Source organism: Neofelis nebulosa, chromosome 5 (genome assembly GCF_028018385.1).
Source record: "Neofelis nebulosa isolate mNeoNeb1 chromosome 5, mNeoNeb1.pri, whole genome shotgun sequence".
Lineage (NCBI taxonomy): Eukaryota > Metazoa > Chordata > Mammalia > Carnivora > Felidae > Neofelis > Neofelis nebulosa.
In genome coordinates this window covers 65,656,047-65,681,771 of record NC_080786.1, presented here as the reverse complement: position 1 = coordinate 65,681,771, position 25,725 = coordinate 65,656,047, and the positions used below count along the sequence as shown (strand labels likewise).

At 34.3% G+C, this 25,725-nt stretch overlaps 1 protein-coding gene and 1 pseudogene across 6 annotated transcripts in view; one reads left to right on the top strand and one right to left on the bottom strand.

Moving 5' to 3' along the window:
* Positions 1-25,725, bottom strand: part of ECT2 (epithelial cell transforming 2) — a 64,651-nt gene that overhangs the window by 450 nt on the left and 38,476 nt on the right. For 3 of the 6 annotated variants that reach the window (XM_058730507.1, XM_058730508.1, XM_058730509.1), the window contains 7 exons: positions 23,583-23,661; positions 23,300-23,419; positions 19,527-19,665; positions 18,084-18,238; positions 6,143-6,250; positions 4,793-4,939; positions 230-1,580 (listed from right to left, as the gene is read on the bottom strand). In XM_058730507.1, the coding sequence (XP_058586490.1) occupies positions 1,491-1,580; positions 4,793-4,939; positions 6,143-6,250; positions 18,084-18,238; positions 19,527-19,665; positions 23,300-23,419; positions 23,583-23,661 (838 nt within the window). In that variant the 3' untranslated portion in view covers positions 230-1,490. Of the gene's footprint in view, positions 1-229; positions 1,581-2,836; positions 3,105-4,792; positions 4,940-6,142; positions 6,253-18,083; positions 18,239-19,526; positions 19,666-23,299; positions 23,420-23,582; positions 23,662-25,725 lie in introns of those variants that run through there. The other 3 variants (XR_009262008.1, XR_009262010.1, XR_009262009.1) reach the window with 2 other exon arrangements.
* On the top strand, positions 11,651-12,350 carry LOC131512171 (phosphatidylinositol N-acetylglucosaminyltransferase subunit P-like; annotated as a pseudogene).

Sequence of the window (25,725 nt, the reverse complement as noted above, 5' to 3'; positions counted from 1 at the left end):
TAAACTATCATAGGATTCACTACACCCATTCTGCAAAATAGATTCTAGATTAAAAGCTGTCATCCCACATAAAGCTCAGTAGATGTAATGGTCAAAAATATTAACGGAGAAAGGAATAGGCAAATAAATACGCAAGCAAATATATGAGAGCAGAGGTAGATGCAAGCATTCATACCGACCTATGAAAATCTGTGTAAAGGAATTGTTTAAAACATGAAACAAAATATACTTGAGTTTTAAGTATTTATTTACAAAGTTCTTACTAATACACTGCTTTTAAAATACATCAATAGTCATTTACTATTTAAAAATGGCAAATATGTGGCACAGAAAAAAATCTATATAGTCAGTTATACTAATAAAGGAGATGATTGAAATTGTTAAATGACAATTAAATGTTTGCAGTACTCCCTACAGATAGGAACTAAAAGTGCATTTATTCATAGGAACTTGATTATTTTGTTATCACTGACTATAAAAAAAAAACAAAAACTATTGTGAAAATTAACATCAGGGTTTGAAAAATATTTTACAACAGCAAATAAATGTATTTTGATTTTACATTTAATTATAGGACCAAAATAAAAGGTAGACCATACACATATCTATGTATTTTACAGCGAATTAGTAAAACTGGTGTCAACTTTAGAATTATTTCATAAAAAGTATAAACACTCTATCCCACAACTTCCCCCATGGTCTTATCCTTCACAATAAAATTTCACACACTATCAAACTAAGTGAAGATTTGCTAGTGGCTAAAATCACCAAAAATATATGGTCTCTGAAAAAGTTATAAGTATACCCTAATATCATGTTTGACAAAATATACATTATTCTTTAATCTTTCTGTCCTTATCTCAATTTGCAAAAGTATTTTGAAACAATCTCCTTTAACCATTATTCTTATTAATAAGAGCAAATCTTTAAAAATCCACTCTAGATCTCGAAAACACTTGAGAATAAAATAAACTGCAACAGAAGCAGTTAAACAACTACTTCAAATAGCACATGTGAAACAAGTCCCCACTATTAATCAGGAATCTGTGGTTTTTTATCTAGTAAGTACTGTGATATCACTTAATTTCTTCACAAATTGAGATACACAAATAGGTATTTCCAAAAATTCATTCATTGACACTATATACAAAGAGATTCACAGAGGTATTTCGCATCCACCAATAAAATTTATTTACTGTTATCAAGTTGCAAAGCTACTAATATCGTGAATAACTTAAATTATTGGTCTTTGAATGAAGGACTCGAGGGAAGAGAAAAATTACATCAAAATCAATATAATTTTTTACATGAATTACCTACAAAAATGTAAGAGGTTAACCTTACACTTTAAAGAAGAAAATCAAATGGCATAGTTTAGTGTTACCTACATTCTTTCCAGCTTTCACCAAGTGCTAATGACAAGTACCATTTAAGTCAGTTTTTAAGTATGAAGTGTTTATAAGTTGCTCTAAATTAAGATTTTTTAAGCTTCATATCAAATGAGTTGTAGATCGACTTAAAGTATGACTTCTCCTTTCAAAGAAGGAAGGCAGGCTGACAAGGGAGGGTGATGGGATACCCTGTAAAAACAAGACAAATATTTTATACTTAAAAGTTTTCTTTTAAAAAATTATAACACAGTTTAGGATCATGCATATCATTTTAAAATTAATACAATTAATTGAAAAACATCTGAAAATTCTAAACTCTTCAAATAAATAAAAGAATTTAAATTAGGGGAGGGGGATAGGGAGAAAAGATAAAACTATTTTAGCATTCTGAAAAAAAAATGGACTAGTTAACTACATATTAACTCAAATGGAATAGATACTGGCTTACTGCTAGGAAGGTACTAAAATAACTTCAGGTTATTTTAAAAGTTTATAAATTAGTAAGTTTTTGAGGTAAAAAAACAAACCCTAGTAGTTTCTTCTTAATCATAAAGCAAAATTCAGAGGAGTGAAATTACTTCATGAGAAATAATTCTCTCTGATTAAAGGTCATACACTCCTAGAGAGTCTGTATCATGTGCGCAACCCATACATAGGTGTGTGTGTGTGTGTGTGTGTATAAGTTTGCTCCATATAAAAAGCAAAATAGCAGCACTTCTTATAATAGAGATTAAGTTACTAAGCTATCTAAACTTATGGTTTCAGAGGTCAAAGTTAAATATCCTCAGAATTTTCAACAATAACAAAAAAACATGCACAAGAACAGCCAAAATCTAAGAGTGGGTATAAATCAAAATGAGTTCTAAAGAAAGCTACTACCTTATTTTAACATACATGAATGGCTAACCATACTAAGAGTCCACAGGTAGCTGGCTGTAAGTTCTCATCAACAAGGTAGTAAAATGTAGTGCTTAAAGAGCTGGGGTGGTAAAGTACTGCCATTCAAGTGATAACAAAGATGATTTAAGTAGATAGTATAAAAGCTTACTTTATTTTTAGGTGAAACATTTATGATCTGCCATATTAAAAAGCAAAATTTTATGTAAGTGCCATAAATCTAAGATTAAGAATCAGAATTGGAATAAAAATCCATTTTAGATCACAATTATTACTATTCTTTAAAATGATCATTTTCATAAACAGGAAAATTTCTAATGGGATTGACTTTTTTCTGGACTTAAGAGTAAATTACCTAGCAAAAAATATCTTTATGTGTCAATACACATAACACATAGCACAAACTCTAATAAGCCTAAACTGTTGTGGATTCAAAGAAGGTATAAAGTTGTGAATTCAAAAGTCCCCACCCACCTAATAAAGATTCAATGAAGAAAGAATACTTTCTTTTTTCACAAATACACATTTCAAATAGCTAATAAGCTCACATTAAACTTCACGAGGCTTGTTTCCATTACTGGCTGGCATATCTCCTAATTCTTCACAAATGTCAAAGATGACTTGGATAGGACTTTTTTGCAAATTTGAAAAATCAACAGTTCCGTCTAGTATCTCTGAAAAGCTAGCTTGTGAGGTAGAATGACGTACAGATCAAAACCAGGAGTTTTGAGAGCGCCCACCAGTAGAGTTTGAGCACTGTACATAAGCATACTTAGTAAATCCAACTGTATTGCTTGTGGAAACAAAATGGGCAATCTGTTAGAACAGAAATAAGCAATTGAGAAGAGGACATGAATGTCTTAAAGATATTTTAGGTACTTCTTATATTATTTACATAGGAGTGACAAAACTATAAATTTTCTAAAAATTTTCCGTAAAGTCCAATTATATTCATTTGAAGAGAAATGTTTATAATAGTTACTATAGATGCAGGAAGTAAACAAGGGATAGTACTTTGGCCTAACTGTATTTTGTCCATTTTAATTCATTTTCATTTGTCAAATTTCTTTGCACAAATTCATATTATCAGGCACAACTTCGCTCCCATTGGAAGGCTAACCTTCATCCAAAATTTTTATAAACATACTCATAGATTCAACTGTAAGTCTTTGATGTATTAACCAAGACTTAATTGGCTTTAAAAAAAATAAGAATTATTGAATATTATGTACCTTATCTATAAATTTTATATAAGAGGTGACCACTCATAAAACTCTAGACCATTCATGATGTGCCAGGTACTGTTCAAAGCACTTCTCATATATTAACTTATATAATCCTTGCAGCTACTACTTTAAATTCATCTTACTAATAGTGAAATTGAAACAGAGAGATCTTAAATAACTTGCCAAAAGTCCTACAGCTAGCAAATAGCTGAGCCAGGATTTGAACATGTGAGTTCCAGAGTTCATGCTCTTAACCACTATTCAAATTGCCTCTTATATAAAATCACATCATATATATATGTGTGTGTATGTGTGTGTATTTAATCCTTATAATAGCACTATATGGTTAAGTACTATTAACCTCTTTTTTTCTCAGCTGCAAAAATGAAGATAAGAGAACAAGAAACTTGCTGAAGGACACACAACTAAGAAGTGACAGTCACTTGGGGCGCCTGGGTGGCTCAGTTGGTTGAGCGCCAACTTCAGCTCAGGTCATGAGCTCACAGGTTTGTGAGTTTGAGCCCCGGGTCGGGCTCTGTGCTGACAGCTCAGAGCCTGGAGCCTGCTTCAGATTCTATGTCTCGCTCTCTGCCTCTTCCCCTCCCCTGCTTATGTTCGGGTACTCACTCTCTCTCTCTCAAAAATAAAACATAAAAAAAAAAAAAAAACAACTTAAAAAAAAGAATTGTTACTTGCTTTTGTTAACCTTAGTATGTTAGATCAATAATAATTTTACAAAGAACAAATACATCACTCACATACTTAGAATGTTAGAAATGTCCCCAATATTAAATATCAAATACATCTAACACCACTAGAAATTTGAATTATTCAGGAAACATTTAAAAATATACACATGAATTTAGAATCCATATCATCCTTCAGCTTCAGAGTTTATATTCTACTTGTCACAGAACTAGGTTTTTAAAAAAAACCCTCAATCTCTGCTATCTTATTGGAGCCAATCTACATAAACAGAACCATCATTATTTACATGAGTTAAAGTGATGGGACTCATTAAAATAGGTTTCTTTTCTGAGAGGTTTTTTAATGTATCTCAATCCCAATAAAATTTCATATCAAACTACACTCTATGTCTCTAGTTCATTAAGTGAAGTTTTTCTCAGTTACCTTTACCCAATAAACAAGTTAGAAGTTTAGAGATTAAAAAAAAAAAATGGAGGTATTAACATTTCCATCTTCAAAAAGTTAACAAACTCCATACCAACTCCATAAATGTGAGTAAGTCATTTAGCCCATTAGATCAAAGTCACTTACTGCTAATGATGATGTGCTAGACAGACGACTCATTACATGCTTGTCATTGCTGGAAGGACTTCTTCCCTCCACTGAGCTTTGGGATGTCATAAGGGCTCTTCGCAGAGCTCTTTTTGGAGTTTTGGAGAAAGAGAACGCTCTTGTAACCTACAGTTAAAACAAGTTACAATTAATTAAGCCTAATAAATTAAGCCTAATAAATCTAATATAACTGGTAAGAACATAAACAAAGCCAAATACACATGAAGATTTTCTACAAAGATTATATGGCAGAATTAGAATCTCTTTGGACAAAACAGTGAAAAGTTGTGGTAGTATACTGTAGACTATTCCATTCTGCATTCATAAAGGACCATAGTCGATGGGAGAAAAAAGGTAGGAGGGAAAACAGGGTCTGCAAAGAGGAGAAATCTGGGTTTTTATCTGATTTTGCTAAAATTTACTCATGAAATCTCTAACCCAAGGCCACACGAACCTCGATTTATTTATTAAAAAGTGAAGGAGCTCACTGAATCATTATTCAGCATGTTTATCTACTATATATCATACACATTAAATGCTTGGAGATACAAAGATAGTTAAATAAAGGAGAAAGCCTCCCCTCAAAAGCAAACAACAGAAAATTGTAAGTTTAGCAGATGATGGCAGCAAATTTTGCTTAAAATATTAAAATGCTAGTTCTACTTTTTAAAAGCCCATTACCAACATTCTTACATAGTCCTCAACTCTGATAAGAAGGGAAGTGATCTTCATCATTAGAAGACTGAAACATAAGTAAGGTCAGGAATAGATCCGAGGTCTCCTGACTCTGTCATGTGCCCTTTGCTGAAAAATATCTGAGACAATATTTAAGATGAGTGCACACATATCTGCATCTAAGCCACCATCAGTACATTTCTTTTTTTTTTTAACGTTTATTTTTGAGACAGAGAGAGACAGAGCATGAATGGGGGAGGGCCAGAGAGAGGGAGACACAGAATCCGAAACAGGCTCTAGGCTCTGAGCTGTCAGCACAGAGCCCGACGCGGGGCTCGAACTCACAGACTGCAAGATCATGACCTGAGCCGAAGTTGGCCACTTAACCGACTGAGCCACCCAGGCGCCCCACCATCAGTACATTTCTACTGAAGCACAGGTCACAGAAGTATCACTATCAATGGAAGGGATAACAAGCGCTATAGAACATGCTGGAATAAAACTTGTTACCTCTATGGGCCATTTCCTAGAACCAAGAAAACAGCTCTGCTGTACAGACTATCCTTACACTGATGTCTGTGGCAATATAATTTTAATATACTCTGAAAAATACATCTTGGAGACATATTAAATAATAAGCTCACTATGACTCACCTTTTTTGAAGTCTTTTTTATTGCTCTAGATGCCCTACTCAATGTACTGTCCATATCTTTAGTATTTACTTCAAAGGATTCTGGATCAGCACTGTAAATAAGATTCTCCTGTTGAAAATATAACACTTTTTATTATTTTAAAATAAGTAAGTAAAATAGAAAATAAAAATACACGACTGTTTCTACTGTTTCTAAAATCAAACCTTCCATATATATACACATGGAAGTATATATAAATGAAGTTACTCAAGATTTTTTATATGCTTCACATAATTTCTACTCTGAAATGTACTAATTTAAGGATAGTAAAAAATTAGCATTCACTAAATGAAAAATTCATTGCAAGGACCATGGACACCAAAGCAACTGGAAAAAGAACTCAGTATAAAATCTTTTTAACAACACTAAAACCAACAAGCTAGAAACTTAGTGGACAAATGTCTAAGCATAAAGCCTGCTGTAAAACCAGTATCAAAAACAATTTTCTTGAGATAATCTATCTAAAATTAAAACATAGACTTTCTCCTACCTTTTCCTTTCTTCCTCAATTAACATCTAGGTACATTCTAAATTGGAGGTTCTAAACCTGTGATCAAGAGCTCTTAGAAGTGGCAATGGATAGAAATCAGGAGGTATGCAACCTCCCTGAAATCATGTGCAAATCTCTGTGTATGCATAAATGCAAAGGACATTTTTCTGAGGAGTGGGCTCATAGCTCATGTTACATTCTAAAAGGAGTCAAAGATTTCATGTAAGAACCATTGGTCAAAATTAACCTTAAATGAGACAACTAATCTGCAAGTAACCCAAAATATCACTTGCTCAAATTACATTTGGGCTTTTCAAAAAAAGCAGGTTAGACAAAAAGGTTTTGCATATTTCTATACCAATTTGCCCTTTAAATTTATAAATCTAGGCCATCGGCAAGTTCCCCCGCTAATCTAGCACTATTAAGACTATCCTCCAGCACTGTCATTCTGTGGCTAGAGAGACTTTTATACAACCCTATGAATATTGGTTTTTCTGGAAATGTTCTCATCTACAAAATGTAGAAAATATCTAGTGTAATTAACCCACAGGAATCATAAAACAAGATAATGCATAGTAGTCCTTTGAAATAAAATGTTAAGCTCCTTTACAAACAGCCTTAAATATTATATTCTACAATTATAAATGCTTGCTTTTTGGCTCTTCACCACTGACACCCACATAGACAGGCTTGGTTTTGCCAAACTTTCTTAAAACAAGCAAATCCACCCTGCCAGCTCTAGACCCTCTCATTCCACTTCATCCATTTGCTAATGAGTCCACAGCTTATCTAACCCCATTCAGGTAACCGTGCCTTTTTTTAAACGCACAATTTTTTTCTAAGTTAAAAAAAAAATCACATCTATTATAAAAAATTTGGAAGAAAATTTTAAAAATAAAATTTTCCACAAATGTAGTGACTGTTTGCTATTAATATTTAAACATACTCCTTACATATATTTTTCTATATGCACGAAATGTTTTAACAAAACTGGAGTCATTCTATTCAGTTTTATATCTTGTATTTTCCAATTCGCTGTATGTTATTGTTTTTTTCCATATCATTGGATACTCAAAGATATTACTATTAATGAAAAAATGATAAAAGTCTCTTCTGATTAGATGAGAATTAATTTTATTTCATTATTTTTGAACAAAAAGCACCTCTACTTTCTTCTTGTTAAGAAATAAATATTATAACAACATCAAAAAAATATAATACTTAGGAATAAACTTAGTCAAAGAGATGAAAGACATATACTGTAAACTGTAAAATGCTGCTGAAAAAAATTAAAGACATGAATAAGTGGAAAAACACCCTGTGTTCATGAACTGGAAGATTTAATATTAAGATGTCAATACTACCCAAAGCAATCTACAGCTTCAATGAAATTCCTACAAAAATCCCAATATTTTTTGCAAAAAAAAAAAATTTCATTCCAAAATTCATACAGAATCACAAGGGACCCCAAATAGCCAAAACAATATTGGGGGGAAAAGTACAAAGTTTGAAGTCTTAAATTTCTTGGTTTAAAAACCTACTACTATAATCAAAATAATATGGTACTGTCCTAAGAAACAGAATAGAATGGAATAAAACAGACTAGAGAGCCCAGAAATAAACCCTCATATAATATGGTCAAATGATTTGACAAGGGCATCAAGACTATTCAACAGGAGAAGGACAGTCTTTTCAATAAATGGTGCTGGGAAAACTAAATATCCACAAGCCAAAGAATGAAGCTGGATCCTTATCTTACTCCATATACAAAAATTAACTTGTAATGGATCAAAGATCTAAATATAAGAACTAAAACTACAAAACCTTTGAAGACAAGGAACACAGAGGTCAAAATTTTCAAGGCATTGGATTTAGCAGCAATATCTTGAACACAACACCACAGGCAGAGGTAACAACAACAACAAAAGCCAGAAAATTGGATTTCATAAAAACTGGTAAATATGCAGAAGACACCATTCAATATAGGAGACAGCAACCCACAAAATGGGAGAAAATGTAAATCATATATCTGATATATCTGAGAAGGGATTAGTATCCAAAATATATAAATGCCCAAAACTCAACATCAAAAAAACAAATAACCAGATTCTACATTCACCACCTACATCTCCATTTTCTTATAGGTTTTTGAGATGGTTTCACTTTCAACTCTTGAATCTACCTATAAACTTATGTAGATATAAGGTTAGGATATACATCTAATTTTCCCTAAGTATTTAACCAACTATCTTATCATCATAGGTTAACAATCTTATTAAATTGTTAAAGTACTACATTTATCATACAATAAACTCTTATTTCAGGGACATGTATCCTTTCCATTGATCCACCTTTAATAGTGCAGTTGTGTTCGCATCATTGTAACTTTATTTATTTTTTTTTTTTTATTTTTTTTTATTTTTTATTATTTATTTTTGGGACAGAGAGACAGAGCATGAACGGGGGAGGGACAGAGAGAGAGGGAGACACAGAATCGGAAACAGGCTCCAGGCTCTGAGCCATCAGCCCAGAGCCTGACGCGGGGCTCGAACTCACGGACCGTGAGATCGTGACCTGGCTGAAGTCGGACGCTTAACCGACTGCGCCACCCAGGCGCCCCTCATTGTAACTTTAAAAATATAATGTAATATCTCATAAAAGAAGCACTGTTTTTTTGTTTGTTTGTTTGTTTGTTTTTTGAGAGAGAGAGAGAGGGCGGGGCACAAGTGGGCAAGGGCCTGGGTGGGGGAGGGGGGGGAGAGAGAGAGAGAGGAGAGAGAGAGAGAGAGAGAGAGAGAGAGAGAGAAGAGAGGGAGAGGGGAGGGAGAGGGGGAGGAAGGGAGGGAGAGGGAGAGGGAGGGAGGGGCGGGTCTCACCCAAAGCAGGGCTTGAGCTCACCAATTCAGGACTCAAACTCACAAACAGTGAGATCCTGACCTGAGCAGAAGTTAGATGCTTAACCAACTGAGCCACCCAGGCACCCCTGTTCTCTACTTTTCTTGTTGTTGCTTTTTCTTTAAAAATTATCTTTGGAATCATTCTGTCAAAATCCAGAAATTTCCTGTAGGATTTTATAAAAACTATAATGAATGGACATCTTTATGCCAGCCAGCATTCTCTTTCAAGAACATAATGGATTTCACTGTAAAGTATATTGTTTTCTTAACATAGGTTTCATTCATTTCTTTTAAGGCTATTCCTAGATTTATACTAAAATTTCCTAAATCTACACACCAAGCTTTACTGGGAAGTGGGGTCTCCATTTCCCACACTTCCTAGTAGGTTACTGCCAGCATAGAGAAAAACTATTGATATGTGTGTATTTATTTTTTATTTGGTTACTTAAACTAAACTGTTACAAGTTCTAATACTTTTCAATTGATTCCTGTTAATTATCTAGATAATCATTTGCAAAATAACTCTGAAGAGTAAAATATCTTGACAACCCATGGGAAACAAAGCAGTCGGGACTGTGATTCAAGCTCTGTCTATCCCCGAGTCTCCCCCATCCTCATTCACATACACCTGCAAGGCTCTGCATTATTAAGATTTCCTACATCTTACAGTAGAGGGATCACATTTCCTACACTGCTATACATATGACACCATAAACTAAGCACAGCTGTCACTTTAGTTTTATAAACTTGATTTTGTTCTCATTTCATTTTCAATTTTAGTTTCATTTCAAATTGGTTTTCATTCAATCAACAAATGTACATTAAAAGCTATTTGATAGAAGCCTTTTATGTCCTAGATACAGAGACAAATTCAGAAAAAGGATGTTTTGACACAAATATATTTTCCTTCATGATGTTTTGATTTCAAAACACAAAGTAATTCATCAATGCTCATGCTAAATTGGTCAGCCTATGACATTTTTTTAAAAATTAAATGCTGAAAAATACAATGGAATTAGGTGGGACACAATTAGAAACAGTAAGAGAATTAATTTAGTAACAGTGGTTACAAAACTAACATACATATCAAAGATTAACCTGCATATAAAACTAGAAAACAACTTAGCTAAAATATCTCATTTATGAATAGAATTACAAAGAGAAAATTAGCTAGGAATACATTTAACAAGAAATGCGTGTGTCTACACTGGTCCTTCTGGAAAGAGGGATGAAAGTATCAAAAGTGGCACTGCTGAAAACAGTGGGACAGGTGCATATGTTTTACTGCAGTACACTTTCGTCTATTTAATGTTTCGTTATGTGCAAATATTACTGTTCAATTTAAGTTAGTAAAACTCATAATATGAATATAAAACTAAATACTGGTAAACTTTAATTTACTCATTGAATAAAATTTTTAGATGCATAATGTATAATGTATATATAAAGAAACTCAACTCCAAGTGTGTTTAATTTTGATGAAATGCTTTTTTAATAATAAAAGCCCCTGAAATTTAAATCCCTAAGCAGTTGCTAATAAAGAAAAGAGACTCTCGGTCTTTCCTGTTGCTATCTTAACTGTTATTAAGTATATAATAACCCCATATGAACTGAAGAGAGCAGATGGCTTCATATTTCATATTCAATTACTTCTGATTTGATGAGGGTAGATAGATAGGAGGTCTTTCACATTTCTAGAAGGCTCTGGGTTCAGAATGGCTGAAAGGGTAAACATCTATGTAGCTCTGGTGGCTGAGAAGACAATATAGCTGTTTACTAAGATGTAAAGATGAAGCACTTCTTTTAGTTCTCTCTCCATAGAGGAAGGTAAATAGGGCAAATCAGACAAAAACTCTACATAGGGGAAACTTGTTTTCAATATTCCCAAGTTTTTTTCCTATTACTCTCCTTTTCTTATTAATAGTTCCCATTCTCTCTTCCAAATATTAAAAATTTTTACTCTAGGGGTGCTGTTGCAACCTGGCCTTTCCCTCAGTTTTTCCTTTCTTGCCCCCCTGAACCTTGCAGACCAGCGCTTGCACAGGGGACTGGGCACTGAGAGTGGTTAAAGCCACAGGGAAAATGGTGGAAAATTCACCATCACTATTGCCAGAAAAAGCGATCTGTGGCTTTGTTCTTTTTTAAGCTCCCAATTTGGCTTCATACTATATATTATATGGGATTTTATTCCCGAATCTTGGCTAAACTCCTTAGACTTACTAACCTACTGGCCTCAAAAATATTGTGCAGTTGCACTGCCCATCTACCTCTTTATTCCTATAGTAATTGGTTAAGTACACTTACTTGGAATAAACATGAAAAGTACCTTTCCACTCAACTCCATTCATACAATCACAGATAACTATGCTAAAAACCAAGGGCAGAAGAAATACCAAGAAAAGGCTATCCCAGCATTAAGATATATTCCATGGGGCACCTAGGTGGCTCAGCCGGTTAAGCTTCCAACTCTTGGTTTTGGCTCAGGTCATCATCTCATGGTTTGTGAGTTCAAGCCCTGTAATTGGCTCTATGCTGACAGAGTGTGGAGCCTACTTACGATTCTCTGTCTCCCTCTCTCTCTGCCCATCCCCTGCTTACTCTCTCTCTCACTCTCAAAATAAACATTAAAAAAAAAAAAAAGAAAGAAAGAAAGAAAGATATTCCTATTAGTAAAGTAAACCAAATGTTCTTTCTTGCAGCCAAAGAACTTTATGCCAAAAAAGTTAATTGTACGTAGACGAACACCAAGCAGGTATTATGTTTTTGATGTATTAATTTTGACCATAATTATTTTGATTCTATTAATACCCAATGTTGAAATGTAAGAAACAAGTTGAACTTCTCTTAATTTCCATTAATATTACAAATGTTCTCAAGTATTAGTTATTAACAGAATAAATAAAATATTGCATCACCATATACCAGATTTTTTAAAAAAATAATTATCAGTAAAAGAAACCCCTCCCCAAAAAAACCTTATTCTTCTAAATCTCCAAAATAAAATTATACCATAACAAAAACTAATTTTTAATAACATACTAACATAATTCTAAAAACATTTCATGATCTACTCAACATAATAATGAGCCCCAAATCCACACGTACCTAAGACTAGTTCTGAAAACAAATCTGCCAAGTTCAAGATTAGAAAGTAGTAATGGAGGCTTTCGATTAAGATGGCAAGAAGTAGGGAGACACTAGTCTTGTCTCGTCCCTCAAAAACAGCTAAATAAACATCAAATCACTGCGAACACCCAAGAAATCAATCTGAGGGCAGAGAGCAAAAATGTACAACTGGAGGAGAAAAAAAATGCCTCATTAAGAAAGGTAGAAGCTATAGAGAGTTGAACTGGGTGGAGAGAGAAGAGCTGCGGGAACTGCAATGGGGAGGAGGCCTGATCACAGACAGAAGAGCAAGAGAAAAAGAAAGAGAAAGAAGAGTGAAAGTGCACATAGGGAATTTCACAAGAAACACTCTTCCCCAAAACCAATGACTGGGAAAAGGAGAGGGGCTGAATACCCCTAGTTTTCATAAACAGTAGAACATAGAGCCTGAAGTTTTGGATGTCTGCACCATCGCCAGTGTTGCACCTGGCAAATTTAGCCATGTTCCAGTAGGAAATGAGGTCAGAGACCTGGGAGTGGGCAACGTGCTCTGAGGATTCCGAGTAGCACAGGGAGAAGCAGTTCCCCTGCCTGGAGTGCATTTGGGAAAGGTGGCATGGCCTCTCTGGGAACAAAAGACCCAGGAGGTGCCACTGAGCTGACCTGTTCACTAACACTGGAACAAGAATGCTAACTGAGGGCAGCAAGCCTTGGTACCAGCTTTCAGCTGTGCTTTATCATAAACTCCAAACTGCTTCGCAGTGGTGCAACTGATTTCTGGAACAAGCTGGACCTAGCCACAGCGCAGTGAAACCCTCCCCCAAAGGATCAGCATGGGTCTCCAAAATTTGGAGCTCTGAAACCTAGCCATGTACCTGAGATAAAATACAGACATGCTGTGCTGCCTGGCAGGTGGACAGCTCAGAGGCAGGCAGGGTGAAGGTGGGGATCTGGTGGAAACCAGGACACGAGACAGGAAATTGTTCTGTGAGGGCTTCATGAAGAGTGGCAGGCTTGAGCTCCCTGCTCTGGGGATGAGAGAGCAGGGCAACTCCATTTTCACCCCGCCTATCAGGACTGACTGACTTCAGTGAGCAAATCAGTGCCACCAAGTGGAGGCCAGAGCCACTTACACCACTAGGGCAAATCCACCTGAGAGTCAGCACAGCAGGCCCCACCCCCAGAAGACTGGCACAAACCCCTCTCACACACCAAGTCCACTGATCATAGAGTGCTACAAAGCTTCAGCTCTAGGGGAAAAAGGATATAGCCTCCTTTGTTTTTTTTCTTGTTTGTTTTCTGCGCCTTCCCCCTGACCCTGGGCCTTGGGATATGGAAAAGGCAATTTTTTTTTAATTTATTTTTTTTTTAGTTTATACATGGAAAAAACATCCTTAACCTACAAGGAAAGACAGATCAGGTTTGCAGCATATTTGTCACAGAAACTGGGCAGGCCAGAGGGAGTGGCAAGATATATTCAATGTCCTAAATGGGAAAAATATGCAGCCAAGAATACTTCAGACAGCAAGGCTATTAGTCAGAATAAAGAGATAAAGAGCTCCCCCACTCCAAAAAAATAAAGGAGTTTGTGACCACTAAACCAGCCCTGCAGGAAATATCAAAGGGGATTCTTTGGGGAAAAAAGAACTAAAAGCAACAAAGACTAGAAAGGAACAGAGAACATCACAAAAAACACCAATTTTATGGTAACACAAAGGCACTAAATTCATATCTGTCAATAATCACTCCGAATGTTAATGGACTAAATGCTCCAATTAAAAGACATATGGTATCAGAATGGATTAAAAAAAAAAATCTATATGCTGCCTACAAGAGATTCATTTTACACCCAAAGACACATGCAGATTCAAAGTGAAGGGATGGAGAACCATGTATCATAGTAATGGAAGTCAAAAGAAAGCCAGAGTAGCCATACTTATATCAAACTAAAATTTAAACCAAAGACTGTAACAAGAGATGAGGAAAGGCATTACATCATAATTAAGGGGTCTATCCATCAAGAAGACCTAACGATTGTAAATATTTATGCCCCCACTTGGAAGCACCTAAATATATAAATCAATTAATAACAAAGAAATTCTTTGGAAATAATACAATAATAGTATGGGACTTTAAAACCCCAGTTACAACAATGGACAGAACATCTAAGCAGAAAATCAACAAGGAAACACTGGCTTGGAATGACACACTGGACAAAATGGACTTAACAGATACATTTAGGCTATTTCATCCTAAAGCAATGGAATACATATTCTTTTTGAGTACACATGGGACATTCTCCAGAAGAGATCACATACAGGGTCACAAATCAGCTCTCAACAAGTACAAAAAGACTGAGATCATACTAGGCATATTTTCAGATCACAGTGCTATGAAACTTGAAGTCAACCACAAGAAAAATTTGGAAAACCCTCAAATACAGGGGTTAAAGAACATCCTACTAAAGAATGAATGGGTTAACCAGGAAATTAAAGAGGAAATAAAAAAGTACATGGAAGCAAATAAAAATGAAAACACGACAGTCCAAAACCTTTGGGATGCAGCAAAGGCAGTCCTACGAGGGAAGTATATACAATACAGGCCTACCTCAAGAAACAAGAAAAGTCTCAAATACACAACCTAACCTTACACCTAACGGAGCTAGAAAAGTAACAGCAAATAAGGCCTAAAGCCAGCAGAGAAAGGAAATAATTAAGATTAGAGCAGAAATAAATGATACAGAAACAACCTAGTAGAGATCAATGAAACTAAGGGCTGGTTCTTTGAAAGAATTAATAAAACTGATAAACTCCTAGCCAGACTTAACAAAAAGAAAAGAGAAAGGACCAAACTAAATAAAATCATGAATGAAAGGGAGTGATCACAACTAACACCACAGGAATACAATTATAAGAGAATACTGTGGAAAATTATTTGCCAACAAACTGGGCAATCTGGAAGAAATGGACAAATTCCTAGAGACCCACAAACTACTAAAACCGAAAGAGGAAGAGATAGAAAATTTGAACAGACCCATAACCATCAAAGAAATTGAGTCAGTAATCAAAAATCTCCCAACAAACCAAAGTCCAGGGCCAGATGGCTTCCCAGGGGAATTCTACCCAGACATTTAAAGAAGAGTTAATACCTAGGCTTCTCAAACTATTCAAAAAAATAGAAATGGAAGGAAAACTTCCGAACTCTTTATACAAGGCCAGCATTACCTTGATTCCAAAACCAAAAAGGAGAATTACAGGCCAATATCCCTGTGAACATGGATACAAAAATTCTCAACAAGATACTAGCAAATCAAATTCAACAGTATGTTAAGTTATTCACCACAATTAAGTGGGATTTACTCTTGAGCTTCAGGACTGGTTCAGTATTCTCAAATCAATCAACGTGATATACCACATCAATAAAAGAAAGGATAAGAACCATATTATCCTTTCAATAAATGCAGAAAAAGCATTTGACAAAATACAGCATCCATTCTTGATAAAAACCCTTAACAAAGCAGGGATAGATGCAACATACCTCCATATTATAAAGGCCATATATGAAAGACCCACAACTAATACCATCCTCAACAGAGAAAATTGGAGAGCTTTTCCTCTATGATCAGGAACAAGACAGGTATGCCCACTCTCACCATTACTGTTTAATCAGGACATTGCTAAACGTTTGCTGCCATCTTGTGGCTAGCTTATATGAAATTTTTTTCATTAGCTGTTTTATACATCAGTTCTAGAATTATTAGCCATCTTGTGGCTAGTAATTCAATAGATTGTATTTTAAGGAAATTTTTCCGTTAACTATTTACATTTAAGTATTATGGTTATACATTTGGAAAGGACTTCATAAGCAATCTAGTCTGACATTGTGATAAATGTAGGATTAATTTCTACAATAAGCAGTCACTATACTGGAAGGATCCATTTTTTATATGGATACCTAGAACTATGAAAAAAAATCCCTCTTAACAATGAGCACTTTTGTAAGCTTTATAACAAAAGCCATCTCTATTATTTTTCTAGTCAGCATTGTTGTAGGCACTAGCTGTATTTTCTTCCATGGAACTTTTTGTGGAACAATCCTTTATAACAACATATTGTTAGTGCATAGAAATTAAAAAAAAAATCATGCTGGATTGAAGCATTCTATAATAATTAGGATAAATTTGTCAATTTCAGGGTTTTATTCCTTGGTTTTCCCTGTCATGTCACTTGTTGAAAAAGAGAAATTGAAATCTTCTGCTTAAAAAAATAATAATTCAAAATGTCTGTTAATTGTTCAACACCTAGGCAAGAGGTTTAATCAAATACTACCTATTCTATAAATCACTATAATTATACCTCAACAGCCTTCAACGTCAGACTTAGCTATGATAAAATAAACATTTATTTCCAACAGGAAATGTCCAAGGCAATCTGTTATAGTACTAGGGTAATGTAAAGGATTGCTTATCATTACATTCTTCTCTATCTATGTCATTTGTCCAAAGATGAAAAGGTCTATACCTGTCTATCACATGTCTCTCCCATATATAATGAAGAAATCAAGTTATTTGTAAAGGGACCTAGATTTCATCCAAGATATACTATAGACTACCTGATTTCTGTGAGTCATTTAACTTCAATAATTTGATTTTCTCATGTAGCTGCATTTAATCTGTATAAGATAATTATATATTCACAAGAGTATTTGATTTTCAGAGGATGGACTAAGAAAACTGGATTGGCAACTTGCCAAAGAGAAAAACAACTTGTTACAACTTACCTACTGCATTCAACAAAGGTAAAAGAACAATGGAACAAAATACCCTCTATTTTACAAATAGCCAGGTCAAAGAACACCAATGAAAATCACAGGGTACATCAGAACAAGTCCCCAAAGCCCCACTAAATCAGAGGCACAGGAGCTATTAGCCTTTCAGTAAACTAGGCATTCAAAATGGTCTCATGTGTCTATACTTAAAAAAAATTTTTTTTAATATTTATTTGTTTTTGAGACAGAGAGAGAGGGGGAGAGAGAGAGAGAGAGAGCGAGTGAGCACGAGTGGGGGGGTGGGCAGAGACAGAGGGGGACACAGAATCTGAAGCAGGCTCCAGGCTCTGAGCTGTCAGCACAGAGCCTGATGCGGGGCTCGAGCTCACAAACCACAAGATCGTGACCTGAGCCAAAATCAAATGCTTAACCAATGAGTCACCCAGGTGCCCCTCATGTGCCTATACTTTTAAAAATCTTTTCCAAAACAACTTATTAAGCCGGTTTTCCTCAACACACATAAAGTTAGAACTTTCCTACATTCATAATTTCATAATTACCAAGTCATTAGAAATGTAGGGTTAGTCTGAATGCATTGTAATGAAGTTAAAACTTTCATTATAATAGTGGTTTAAGAACTTACAGCATCTGCTTTACAAATGGTATTGGCTACATGTCGACATAGCATCTTTAGCCAGTTCTCTTTTGGAAGTTCCTCTGATGTCATCTGGAAACTGAGCAGCACATTTGCCCGCTCTGTTGGTGGCCTCACAAGCAAGGCAAAAGCATTATGGCAATCTAGGGTTCCAGAATAATCATAGACATTAAGTGTTACTCCTTGCAAAATGAAAGATTTATGCAAGTTTAGTTCCCTCAGAGCAACAAAACTCCAATGAAATGATCTCTTCCCCACCCTTTCCATCCTCTATATTTTTAACTACACAAGGAACATGATATTACACTGAAACACTGGCAAGAATTATAACAGTAAGTACCATGTGAGAGACCAACAATGATGATTTAGACATTAAGCAGTATTTTCTATGAAATTTAATATTTTCTGAGAAAGTTTTTTTGAATTAGATCATTTCTTAGAATTCCAGAATTTAAGTTTTAAATTAAAATGGCATTATAAGACTAATTTGATACTTAAATCAAGTTCAAAGAAATCAAATGTCCAAATATTAAAACTTTCACAAAATGGTTTTGGACCAAAATACTAAAACAGAACCTATTTTAAATAATAATCCATAATTCAAATTCAAAAACATGGAGAGGATTTAAATAAATGCACTATTGTAACACTTAATACATCAGAATCTGACAACCAAATAAAGACACAAAGTAAGTTGTTATTCATGTTTTCTGTGATTGTTTCTCATAAACTCAAATCCTTCCATCATTAGAGGATGAGATCAGTAATGGAAACAGCTTACTTGTAAAAAAAAATAGGTCCTAACATCTAAAATATGGCCATGCACACACATTACTAAATGCCAATTAAACAGATGATACTGTTTTTGATAATTTCAGGCCTTCAGAGAACCCTCCTTAACACTACCACAGTTGAGTAAAAGCTCTCCTTAACACACATTTGACCCATGTTGAGTCTACCATAGTTACTTTGGGTACATCATTCACGCACATCTCTCCTGGTCATATTCTAAACATATTTCTAGCAATGCAGCCATTGCCAACAAGAAAGCAATAGGATGCAGGGCACAGGTAATAGACTGGTGATTTCTTTTGGATTCTAAAGGAACGAAATAAGTTTTGATGTGGGAAGAAGCTAGGTTAGGGCACTATCTTGACATGAAACCATTTAAAAGCTCTTCGTCCCTTAAGGGATGAAGACACCCCACAGGATGAGATAGCATTTTCATTTGAGAAAAATAAAACATCAAGTAGGTTCTAGAGAAGACTTTGGATAGAAGTATAAGAAAAATTACTTTACCAATACTAACCAACTGTATTTAAAGATAATTTACCAGTTTTAAGAAAGAAAGAAAAAAAAAAACGGAGTGAATCAAACCTACAATGATTATGAACTATTTTCAGTTAACCAACATTTATCCAATGAGCATACCTTCTGTTTCTCTTATGTCCAGCACTTTCTTAATTTGAGAAAGAGGCATGAGATGAATATGCTTAAGAGAAGCTGGGGGTCGGGTATGGCCATGAGGACTCCTAAAAGTGCCAATAACCTTATGCCGTTTTCTTGCTATCTGATTACAGAAAAAAAAATAATAATAATATGAATGAAAACTATTAAAGACTAAATACTTAAAAATGACACTAATGACATAAATCTACATGCAATTCACTTGGCTATTAATCATCCCAGAATTACTATGCAATAAGAAGCAGAGTTACCATGTAACAAATTCATACATGTAATTGTATAGCAGAAATGTTCATGCATATATAAGAAGAACTTAAAAAGTTAGGAAAACAGACCAAGGGACAGGATCTAAGCAAAAGGTCCGCGAGGTGTGAAAGAACTTAGAAGCATTTTGAGAAGGAATAACATCATAGGATACAGGAATCTTCAATAGAAGGCCCTGAGTTCAGGAAAGGGAATAGCTGCTCTGGGATCTCAGTCGTGGGTTCAAAAGGTAATCGATTTTAGTTGAAGAGGAGAATTCACAATTATCTCAAATCCTGTACAAGGCACTGAGGACAAAAGAGTAAATAATATAGAGATGGTTCTGGCGCTCATGATAGTTAGGTATCATTGAGAAAGAGGCAGGGTAAAGAAGTAACTAACTAAATAATACACTAAACAAATGATACAAATTATAAACTCAAGGTACAGTGTTAAAATATAACTTTACCTAAGCTGGGAACTCCTACAAAAGGAGGAGATAGGTAAAGTAACTAGAGAAGACAGGAGCAAAATCAGAAAGGGCCTTGTAATTCATGATGTACTGAATTCTGTGAATTTTATAAGGTCTTTAAATTTATTATTTTCATTTCCATGAAAGCCTAACGTATTATTTTGCCTTTTTAAAAGAAAGTCTCTTTTGAGGTTATAATCATCAACTGAAAGACATTAACACAAAATGATTTAGGTTAAGTTACTTGATGAATTGAGATTGGTCACCATCATGAATTCAATATGGCTAAAAATGCACTACCCTGGGTTGGCTATTGGAAAAGATCAAAAGGCAGTCAATATCATATTCACATTGAAGCAGAAATACAACTCAAATAAATGTTACATATCAAATACTAAATTTTAATTTACATTAATATAGTAAAAATAGGCAATAAAGATGAAATAATTTCTACTATAAATTTGAATATAGTTTTAAATCAATTTGGCTAAGCTAAGCAAATAATTTTTAATTTTATTTTTTATTTTTTAAAATTTACAACTAAATTAGTTAGCATATAATGAAACAATGATTTCAGGAGTAGATTCCTTAATAATGCCCCTTACCCATTTAGCCCATCGCCCCTCCCACAACCCCTCCAGTAACCCTCAGTTTGTTCTCCATATTTATGAGTCTCTTCTGTTTTGTCCCCCTCCCTGTTTTTATATTATTTTTGTTTCCCTTCCCTTATGTTCATCTGTTTTGTCTCTTAAAGTCCTCATGAGTGAAGTCATATGATTTTTGTCTTTCTCTAACTTCACTTAGCATAATACCCTCCAGTTCCATCCACGTAGTTGCAAATGGCAAGATTTCATTCTTTTTGATTGCCGAATAATACTCCATTGTATATATATACCACATCTTCTTTATCCATTCATCCATCGATGGACATTTGGGCTCTTTCCATAATTTGGCTATTGTAGATAATGCTGCTATAAACATGGGGGTGCATGTGTCCCTTCGAAACAGCACACCTGTATCCTGTGGATAAATGCCTAGTAGTGCAATTGCTGGGTCGTAGGGTAGTTCTATTTTTACTTTTTTGAGGAACCTCCACACTGTTTTCCAGTGTGGCTGCACCAGCTTGCATTCCCAACTAAGCAAATAATTTTAAAGTTCATTTTTAAAAAGGAAAAACAATGACAAGTGCCAATATCAATGACACAAACGTTAGCACATCAAGGTAAAAACTCAAACAGAGATAAAATATAAAAAGGAAAATATATAAATCCTCAATTTAGATTCAGTAAAATATCCTCTGTCCTATTTAAGAGAAGTCAGTATGGATTTTATCCATTTTAAATGTTTCTAAGTTTTATCATTTTCTTCACTCCAGATTTGCTAAGATTTTTTTTTTTTAATAAGCTAAAGAATAAAAGTTTAGGATTATAAGTCTTGAAGTCCAAATTTAATAATAGACATAAAGCTGTTTCAGTTAATGTGATTCTGAGTTAGGGAGGCTTAAGAGAAACTAGAACAAAAGTCAGTGGATTTAAGAAGGTAAAGGAAATGAGGAACCAGGGTATCACATAATGTACTCAAAAGCTATGGGGAGTAAGCAATGACAGGAATTAAAGTGGCAGGTAAGTCAATGAGCCAGTTATAAAAAACTTCATGGAATCTGAAGAAGATGTATGATCAAAAATTTAAAGCCACAACTCTCTCAGGATTCAGGGGATAAAACCCAGAATGGATTAGCAACCTAACCTATTAGATGAAAGGTGCCAGCTGACCTGGGCACTTTAATAGGAAGAGAAGCAAAAGCAAACAAATAGAAGTACTGAGCAACTATGTAAAGTAAAACCCCATTGGAAATTGACTTCACCTACCCCTGTTTTCCAAAACAAAGCAGGCTGAAGTTCTCCTTATGGAGGAAACAAGTAGTTCAGAATTATCTGCCTCACGACTTTTTCAGTTAGGGTATGGTCAATTATGCATAGTATTTTCACTGTCTTTTGTATTTTGTGACATTACTGATCAAATAGAAATAGTTTTTCATTAACCTCACTACAACAAAACACTGCATTTAACACAAGTCAATTTTTGATGAGATTTTATTAGGCCTATAACTGTACATGGTTGGCTCTCTAAGATTCCCTGTATTTTATACTAAACAATAATGTATGTAAGAGGGCAGCACTTCAAGAGAAGTATAGTAGAAAAGGATAAAAGGAAGAGGTACAGACTTTAAATAAAAGCTTTAGGGGCGCCTGGGTGGCGCAGTCGGTTAAGCGTCCGACTTCAGCCAGGTCACGATCTCGCGGTCCGTGAGTTCGAGCCCCGCGTCAGGCTCTGGGCTGATGGCTCAGAGCCTGGAGCCTGTTTCCGATTCTGTGTCTCCCTCTCTCTCTGCCCCTCCCCCGTTCATGCTCTGTCTCTCTCTGTCCCAAAAATAAATAAAAAACGTTGAAAAAAAAAATTTAAAAACTAAATAAATAAATAAATAAATAAATAAAAGCTTTAATAGATGAGAATTTTAGAATTATAATCAGTGTAGCCCATCTGATATGCTAACCACTCATTTACCCTAAAATCTGTTGTCTTAAGGGATCATCAGGGGATCATGATTCTTAATATTCAATAATCAAGTTATTCTACTCTTCAACAAAATATTGGCTCCTTCTTTGATTGAAAAATCTACTTCAATTTCAAATTATTTTGTAGATCTTGAATAAACATACTTAATAGAGCCAGTAAGTTCCTGAATTCTTGATCTAAACATTTATTAGCATGGAAATAAATTAAATTTTCATTTTGACTTGGATTTTAAGTCATGAAAATTCATCATACTTCTTAGTATTAGGCCTTCTCCTAAAAGTATTCTATTAATACTACTGAACCAACAATTGGGCTCAATTAAAAAAAAAAAAATGTGTTTTGTTAACTTTAACTTCTACATTATACTTCAATCAAAGCTTGGCTTTAAACATTCAGGCAAGTCACACAGATCAGCAGTGTTATACTATATTAAGTACAAATTTACCTCCAGGCAGTCATTGAAGAGAAAGAGAGTTACTTGCTCTCCTCTGTCACAGGGGTGTTCACCTAGAGAAATTGTTTCAACTCGTTGGACTAAGCTTCGGTGAGAAGACAAAAGATTTGCCTGTATAGATTGAAAATATTAGTAAAAGAGATCACTTGGTAGTAATCTTTTTAAAGTTATAACTTAAAAGAAAATGGTACCGATATTCTGTTTATATTAAAACTATAAACTCTCAGTACCAAAAAAGAAAATAAACTAACAATCATCAAAAATGAATACTTACTGGGCATCCATCTACTTCATAAACAACATCAAATATTTGCTTTTGAGCTTCTGTTTTTCTCTTATCCTCATTAATATGGCTGAAAAATTAATAAATTTAGTTTAGAACTTCAACTTTAAAAAAAATTAAAATATGAAAACTGCATTCAAAGATATCTCGTCACAAAAAAAGATCTTCCATGCAAGTCTATCTTAATTTTGACAACTGAATCAGTTAAAACACCTCCTAAAAGTATCCTACCATATTAAAAAAATTCTAAAGAATCCTTCAGAAAATTATGTTTTACTAACTTCTTTCTATATTCCTTTTTTACTATACTATGTATTTCCTAAAATAGATTAAACCTGTACAACTTCAAGTTAACAGAAGTTTTATTAGTTAAGGTTTTATGTAGCTCATTCCCAAGTCATATGTTAATCATTTCAGTAAAACAAAAACTAAGACTACTACTTCCATATAAGATGAAATTAAGAAGGAAAGGATATACCTTCTTCCTGAAACAACTAAAAACCATCAAAATATAAAGAATCAAGTGTTGTTAAGATACTAGGAAGTCAATTCCTATGAGACAAGAGACAAATAAGGCAAGCCCAACTAACTATATGCTGTCTATAAGAGACATTCTTTAGATTCAAAGACATAAATAGGCCGAAAGTAAAATGGCAGAAATAAATACTCTACCCAACAAAAGCAAAATACACATTCTTCTCAAGTGTGTATGAACCATTTTCCAGGGTAGGCCATAAAATAGGCCTCAAAAATTCTGAGAGAATTGAAACAATACAAAGAATCTTCTCCCACAACAAGGAGTAAAACTAGAAATAACAAAAGAAAACTTTGGAAATTCAGAAATATGTGGGAATTAATAAACAGCATACCCCTAAATAACCAATGGGTCAAGAAGAAATCATAGGGAAATTATAAATTCTTTGGGGAAAAAAAAAAAACAAAAAACTGATGAGATACAACTAATGCAGTACCTACAAATTTATAGCTATAAGTGCACGTAATAAAAAAAGATCTCAAATCAATAACATGTTTAGGTTACTGATTTAAGACTCTAGGGAAAATAAGTAAATCTAAAGCAAGAGAAAGAAAGAAATCATACAGTAGAAATTACTGAAATAGAGAATAAAAAAAATAACAAAAATCAACAGAATGAGCTGGTTCTTTGAAAAGACTGACAATATTGACAATCCTTTAGCTAGGCTGGCCAAGAAAACAAAGAAGACTCAAATTACTAAAATTACGACTATAAGATGGAACATCATTACAAACCTTATAGAAATAAAAAGGATATGAGAATACAATGGACAATTGCATGTCAACAAAGTAGATAGCTTAGATGTAATGGACAAATTCCTACAAAGAAACAAACTATAGAAACTGACTCAAGAAGAAATAAAAAGTCTGATTAGGTCTATAACAATAAATTCAAGTAGAGATTCTAAAGCCCAAGTAACTTCATTGATGAATTCTACCAAACACCTAAAGACTTAATACAAGTTCTTCCCAAGTTCTTCCAAAAAAACAGAAGAATACATTTTCCAATGTATTTGTTAAGACCAATATTAGCCTGATACCAAAGCAGGAGACATCACTAGAAAATTGTAGACCAATATCCCTTACGAATACAGACACCAAAATCCTTAACAAAATACTAACAAACCAACTCCAGCAACATTTAAAAAAGATTATGCACCATAATAAAGTAAGATTTTTATCCCAGGAATACAAGTTTAAGTGAAAATTCAAGGGACCCAGAATAGTCAAAACAATCTTGAAAAGGAAGAATAAAGTTGACAGACTCACATTTCCCCATTTTAAAACTTAATACACAAAGCACAGTAATCAGGACTGTGTAGTACTAGAATAATCATAGTCATTTAGTATCAATGAAATAGAATTAAGAGTAGGACAGAAATAAGCCCTCACATTTATGGTCAGCTGATTTTCAGTAAAGATGCAAAAGAAATTCAGTGGAGAAAGGATGGTCTTTTCAACAAATAGTACTAGAAGAGAGTTCCATATACAGAAATAAACATTGATCCATACCTTGCGCCTTATACAAAAATTAACCCAAAATGGATCATAGACCTAGATAATTTTTACCTAATAACCAAAAACAAAAAATTTCTTGAGG